This window comes from Macrosteles quadrilineatus, unplaced genomic scaffold (genome assembly GCF_028750875.1).
Source record: "Macrosteles quadrilineatus isolate MER2022 unplaced genomic scaffold, UCM_ALF_1.0 Scaffold_9__3_contigs__length_116548681, whole genome shotgun sequence".
NCBI classification, from domain to species: domain Eukaryota; kingdom Metazoa; phylum Arthropoda; class Insecta; order Hemiptera; family Cicadellidae; genus Macrosteles; species Macrosteles quadrilineatus.
The window spans coordinates 9166558-9173799 of NW_026542602.1; the positions used below are offsets into that span (position 1 = coordinate 9166558).

Genomic DNA, 7242 nt, shown 5'->3' on the forward strand with positions numbered 1-7242 from the left:
TTAAAGGTCGAGCAGCTTCGGCTTTTGCACAGTCCTTTGAGATCTCCGAAGTGATGGCGGGCTGCACTGCTGGCTGGGCTGCACTTCGGGATGCTCGTCTGTAGTGTGCGTAGCTGGAGATTTTGGTAGGCCTACACTCCGTTGTTGTCTTGGTGATGTATTCCGAGTTTCCATAACACGAGGTGATCGCTCTGGCGGAGTTTGTATTCCCACAGCAGACTTGTTCTCAGGGGATTTGATCGGAGATTGCACTACCGGCCTATTGACTGTAACTTCCTCTTCCTCAGTCAACTTACTAGATCTCAAATGATCTGCGTGGCAGAAACGTATTTTACCTCCCAGGACGCTCACCACATAAGTAGACGGACTTTTCCGCTCCAAAATTCTCCCAGGAATCCAAGAAATGATCTCCTGTCGTACTGACTTCACAAGCACCCTTTCTCCCTCCACAAAGGATCTGAAACTTCCCCGATGGTTATCGGCTGCTTCCTCCTGCGCCTCCCTCTTCTTATCAATGGCTGACAATAAACAGGGTTTAAGCATTGTCAACTTAGTTCTCGGTTTCCATTGAAGGAACAATTCCGCAGGGGTAACACCAGTGACAGTACTGGGTGTGTTGCGAAATGCAAAGAGGAAATTATCCAATTTATGTTGTAAAGAAATGGTCTCAGAACCACTAGCCATAACCTGTCTTTTAAGGTTCTTCTTGACTTCCTGTACAAATCTTTCTGCAGCCCCATTCGAGGCAGGATGGTAAGGAGGTGAGAGCGTAAACTTAATACCGTTGTTGCTCAGAAATTCTCTGAATTCCCCACTAGCAAAATTGGGACCATTATCACTGACCAATTCTTCCGGTAGGCCAAAAGACGCAAACAGCGTACGCAGTTTTTCAATGGTTTTAAACGATGTAGTAGATTTCATGATAAACACTTCTAGCCATTTGCTAAAACTATCAACAACTATGAGCATTTGTTGTCTTGTTAGTGGGTCTTCCGCATAATCCACGTGGATGCGCTGCCACCTACTTGAAGCTCTAGGCCACTGACATAATGGCACCTTAGCCACAGCATTCTTTGTACACTGACACACATGACATGAGAGAACAGTCTCTTCAATGGTTTTATCAATCCCCGGCCACCAAACAAAGCTTCGGGCTAACATTTTCATCCGATTTATTCCGGGATGCTGATCATGCAGCAATTGGATAACGGCACTCCTCAGTTTCTCTGGCACCACTACTCGACTACCCCATAAAACACACTGGTTCTCTACGGACAACTCATCCCTTCTTCGAAAATAAGCAACCAGCTCAGAATCTTGACTATCACGCCATCCATGCCAAATGAAATCTCTGACCTTTGTCAAAACAGGATCAGTATCAGTAAGTCGAGCGATATCCTTAGCAGTAATAGGATTGAGATCACTCACCAATTTGAAACAGTCAAAGGCCTCTACCAGGGAAGAAACATGAGAGATGTAGTTGGAATCCAGCTCCAATTGGTCGTCATCGGGTAACGGTAATCTCGAAAGAGCGTCCGCATGTGGCAAGTCCAAGCCACGGCGGTACTTTACTTCAAAACTGTAGGCGGAGAGGATCAGGGCCCATAGTTGAAGACGCGCAGCGGCGACACAGGGAACTCCCCGCTTATTTCCAAAGATTGTCACTAAAGGAGCATGGTCAGTCTGTAACACGACATTTTTCCTACCGTAAATATATTTATGGAATTTTTTTACTCCAAAAACAAGAGCCAAAGCTTCTCTATGCAACTGTGAATAATTTCTTTCACTAGCACTCAAGGATTTCGATGCGAAGGCAATAGGCCTCTCTACTCCATCAATAAGGTGCGAAAGCACGGCACCAACACCTCGTGGACTTGCGTCACAAGTCAAAACTAATGGTCTATTTACATCGTAATGAACTAAGACATCTGAAGACAATACCCATGTCTTACTTTCTTGAAAAACAGAAGAACATTGGGATGACCATACCCACGGTGCATCCTTACGAAGTAGATCGTAAAAACAGCTAAGTTTGTCTGAAAGATTGCAAATAAACTTCCCATAATAATTTATAAGGCCTACATAGGCTCTTAACTCTTCCTTTGAAGTTGGCTCGGGTGCATTCCGAATCGCCTCCAAAATACCCTCCTGCGGGCTGATCCCTTTTGACGACAAACAGTAGCCTAGGTACTGTACTGACGGCTGTAAGAATTTACATTTAGAATCATTTACCTTGACTCCATAACTTTGAAGACGTTGAAGAACACTCTCCAAGCGTGACAACGCTTACTCTTGTGAAGATCCACCCACCAGTACGTCATCCAAATATGCCACTGTTATAATTTCTAATAGACTGCATTTGAATTACCAGCTGATCATATGATCTTTATTCTTTTTGATTACTATTGTTTATGTTTAGTTTCTATTCTATGTTAATGGAATAATACACTTTTTTATCTGATTTATCTTTTATTATGTTATAAAGAGTTACAACAGTTTTGGCGACGAGGTAAAAGTATAAATTTGTTTATTCATACATTAATGACCAGTTACATTTTTTTCAATTACCTTTTCTTCAAATAACATGTTAATAACTACATCTCAGGCTTAGGAACATTCAAGTTACAACAACAAAATGAACTCAGAACAATTTGACAAATTCATAGAAGGCTAGAAACAACAAATGGATCTTCTATTTCTGTTGTTTGAGAAACTAGAACAAAAAAATGAAAGATAACACACCAGATCCAACTGCTCAATTTGAAAGTTACAACTCAGAAAAAGAAAGATTTTCAGCCTATATTGAACGATTTGAAAACTATCTCAGCATGAAGAATGTGTCAACCAAAACTAAAAAAGCTCAAATTCTATGTGCATCAATCGGTTCTATCCATTACAACAACTTAGTTGCATTCAAAGGACCTACAAAGAAAATCAAAGACTTGGAATATGAACAGCTAGTTGAAGCCTTTGGCGAAATGCTATCACCTAAAAAGAATACTGTAGTGTCGCAGCATTACTTTTTCTCCACTTACCAATCAGAAAGTGAAAACATACCTGACTATGTTGCAAGTTTGCAAAAACGACTTGCTGACTGTGAATTTTACATAAAATGTGAATGCAGAGAAAACATTTCAACAGCTCACATTTTCTTAAGGGCTCAATTCATTAGGGGCATTCGTGATAATAGCATTCGAGAACAACTTTTACAAGGAAAGGAAGAGAACTTTGATGAAATAGTCAGGAGAGCTATAGCTCTTGAAGCAGCCCAAATCCAGTGCAAGGAACTTTCAAACATTTCAAAACCTCTGATCCCTAGTTCTTCAGTGCCAGATATAATGAAAATTCAGAAGACCACTAGACACGATCATCCATCCACTTGGACATCATCATCATCATCAACATCATCTCCCTGGAAAAAGCCATCATACAAGCATCGATCAAGCCAAAGAATCGATTATGAGTCCTTAGGAATCAACAATCTTTGCTTCAGATGTGGAACATCTAACCACCGATCAAACCAGTGTCGAATAAGGCGTGAAAAACTATTCTGTGAAGCATGTAAGAAGAATGGCCACATTCAAAAAGTTTGCATCAATACCCTGTCCAAGAAATATGCTTCAAGTAAACAAGTTAACCGATTCTCTGACAATGATATGATCAATGACTCACAATCTGATTGGTCCTACGGGGCATGCAACATAATCAGTTCAGTATCCAAAGATCAGAAAATCATCAACCTCTACGAAATTGAACCTGGACATGGAAAGTACATAGTAGAGGTAGCGATAAACCACAAGAAACTGAAGATGGAAGTAGATTCTGGCGCACGGTACACAATTTTACCAGAGGATAAGTTCTTAGCATTGAATTTGGGAATAGATCTTCAACCTTCAAATCTAAATTTTCGAGCTTATTCCAATGATATTGTGCCATGTAAAGGAAAAGCAAAAGTTACATTACAATATAGAGAACGATCTTTAAAAGCAGAAGTGTATGTAGTTTCATCAGGCCACGATCCTATTTTAGGTAGAGATTTGATCCGTGCTTTCGACATTGAACTAAAACAAATCGATCATGACATGAAAACTAATCCAAAAGTCCATTTAGTTGATGGCGACAGAAAGAACTTTCAAGATATTAATAACATTCTGAATGAGTTTGCTTCAATTTTTGAGGAAAAAATTGGTTGTATTCCTAACATTCAAGTTTCATTAACTTTAAGAGATGACGCAAAACCGGTATTTACAAAAGAACGTGATGTCCCATATGCACTTAGAGAACGTGTTGAAAAGGAGTTGGAATCTTTAGAAAAAGATGGAATCATCACTCCGATTGCGACAAGTGACTGGGGATCACCTCTCGTCATCATTCCCAAACCAGATGGTGGACTGAGACTTTGTGTGGATTACAAGTGCGGTGTAAACGAGAGGTTAGTCTCGGCAAATTTTCCTATAAGGACGGTTGAAGATGTTATTAACAGTCTCCGAAATTCCAAATACTTTTGCAAACTTGACCTTTATAAAGCGTATTTACATTTAGCAGTAGACAAAGAAAGTAGTGAAATCCAAACTATGTCAACACATAAGGGAACCTTTCTCATGAACCGTCTCAGTTTTGGCATAAAAACCGCTCCCTCAGAATTCAACAGAATTTTGTCACAAATCCTCAATGGACTTAATAAGTGTAAAGCTTATTTCGATGACATAGTCGTCCATGGAGCAACCCAAGCAGAATGTGCTCACAACCTTCGAATGTGTTTAAGAAGACTAACAGAATACGACTTACATCTAAATCGAAAGAAATGTACATTTTTTGAAACAAAGATTGAATACTTAGGACACCTGATTGAGCAAAATAAAATCAGCAAATCTCCCGAGAAGATAAAGGCAGTGATGGAAATGTCAAGACCGCACAACGCTGATGAGGTCAGAAGATTTCTTGGAAAGATTACTTATTACTCACGTTTCATTCCAAATCTATCTACGTTGTCCTGTCCCTTAAGGGAGTTGCTCAAGAAGAAACACCGTTTTCAATGGACGACAGAATGTGAATCATCCTTCCAAAAGCTCAAGCAAGAGATTTGCAGTGACAGAGTCCTGATTCCTTATGATCCAAAATTGCCAGTTGTACTTTCTTGCGATGCAAGCCCTGTTGGCATTGCGGGAATACTTAGCCACATCGTAAATGGTCATGAACGCCCTATCGCTTACACATCCAGATCACTAACACCTGCAGAACAAAATTATAATCAACTAGATCGAGAGGCACTTGCTATTATATTTTCTGTTGGAAAGTTTCATAACTACTTGTATGGAAGCCAGTTCACTCTTGTCACAGATAATAAGCCTTTGAGCAGAATCTTTAGTCATGACCACTCTTTGCCGAAAATGACAACAGCTCGATTACTTCGATATGCTTCATTTCTATCTGGATTCAATTATAAGTTGAAAATCAAATCAGGAGATGAAAATGAAAATGCTGATTGTTTATCTCGAGCACCTTTGTCTCAAGACTCAAGATCAACGGATATGAAGATAAATGAAGAAGTTCACCTTCTGTATGCTGAGTCACTTTTCCAAATTTCTTCAACTGCTATCACGAATCAGACCATTGCAAGTGCAACATTAAACGATTCTCATCTCAAATCTCTTATGAAAACTCTACAAACAAGCAACGAAGACACACCCTACACCCTTCTTGATGGAATTCTCTTTTGGCAAGATCGAGTTGTCATTCCACAGAGCCTTAAAAATTCAATTTTGAGAGAACTTCACACAACACATATCGGTATAACAAAAATGAAACAACTTGCAAGGCGGTATGTGTACTGGGAAGGGATGAACCATGACATAGAAGACCTAGTTAGATCTTGTGAAATCTGTGCTAAGCTCCGTAACAACCCCCCGAAGGTGATAGTACACCCGTGGGATCAGCCTCACTCCAATTGGGAACGTCTACATATAGACTATGCAGGTCCTTTCGAGGGTCATCATTTTCTAGTTGCCATTGATGCCAAGTCAAAATGGGCAGAGGTCCGAGTCATGAGACATTCTCCTACAACTGAAACAACAATACACACACTTCAAGAAATATTTTCATTCCATGGCTACCCCAATTCATTGGTCACCGATAATGCATCAATTTTCACAAGTGATGTATTCAAAGCCTTCTGTATTGATCATGGTATTACCCAAAAATTTATTGCCCCAGGCCATCCAGCTACAAATGGATTAGCCGAAAGAAATGTTCAAACTGTGAAGAAACGTTTAAAATCAATGGCAAGTGAAAAGGGCACCATGCCAGAAAAGGTCAGGAAAATGCTTCTACGCTACAGAGCCACACCACTTGCATGTGGGAAAAGCCCAGCAGAACTTTATTTGCACAGAAGATTAAGAATAGAGCTGGATGCCATATTTCCTATTCCAAAGAAGATAAATAAAGAAAAAGAAGTTAGGCAGACAAAACATGTAAGATCGATGAGAGTAGGAGATAGAGCCCAAGTTCGCCTTCACTCTGGAAATGCCGAAATCTGGGAATTTGGAACCATCCAATCCAAACTGGGCTATAGACATTACATGGTAAAGCTTGACTCTGGACGCTTAATCAAAAGGCACATCAATCAACTCATAAGAACAAGAGTACTGCCTAAAACGACAAATCAACGGGAAGAAGATAATCAAAGACGCTCCACTAACCAACAGTCAGAAGATATTCAAAGACGTACTGTTAGGTTCAATATTCCAGGGATACCAGCATTACAACGCTCTAACCAACAGTCAGAAGATATTCAAAGGCGTACTGTTAGGTTCAATATTCCAGGGATACCAGCATTACAACGCTCTCCAAACAGTGGTTCAACCATCGTCGGTCGTACGCTACAACGGCGTTCCACGACTGGTCAAATACCAGTAGTGGAGGCTCAACATCCTGAATGTGGCATCCATTTTCCTGATGAAGTCAGAATTCAAGATCAATCACCTCGACGTTCCACGACTGGCCAAATACCGGTAGTGGAGGCTCAGCATCCTGAATGTGACATCCAGATTCCCGATGAAGTTGAGTCACCTCAGTTACGTAGGTCAACACGTGTTCGACAACCGCCAAGTTACCTTGAGGCTTATGTGTGAGCTCAAAACTTATGTGGGGAAGATTGTTATAATTTCTAATAGACTGCATTTGAATTACCAGCTGATCATATGATCTTTATTCTTTTTGATTACTATTGTTTATGTTTAGTTT

At 40.3% G+C, this 7242-nt stretch overlaps 1 protein-coding gene across 1 annotated transcript; it reads right to left on the reverse strand.

The window, feature by feature from the left end:
- Nucleotides 1-2321, reverse strand: LOC129002356 (uncharacterized protein K02A2.6-like). The gene is made up of 2 exons (XM_054430091.1): nucleotides 2233-2321; nucleotides 1-1702 (listed from the first exon to the last, which is right to left on the reverse strand). The coding sequence occupies exons 1-2, from the start codon at nucleotides 2319-2321 to the stop codon at nucleotides 1-3; spliced, it is 1791 nt and encodes a 596-aa protein (XP_054286066.1).
- Nucleotides 2322-7242: the final 4921 nt, after the last annotated feature.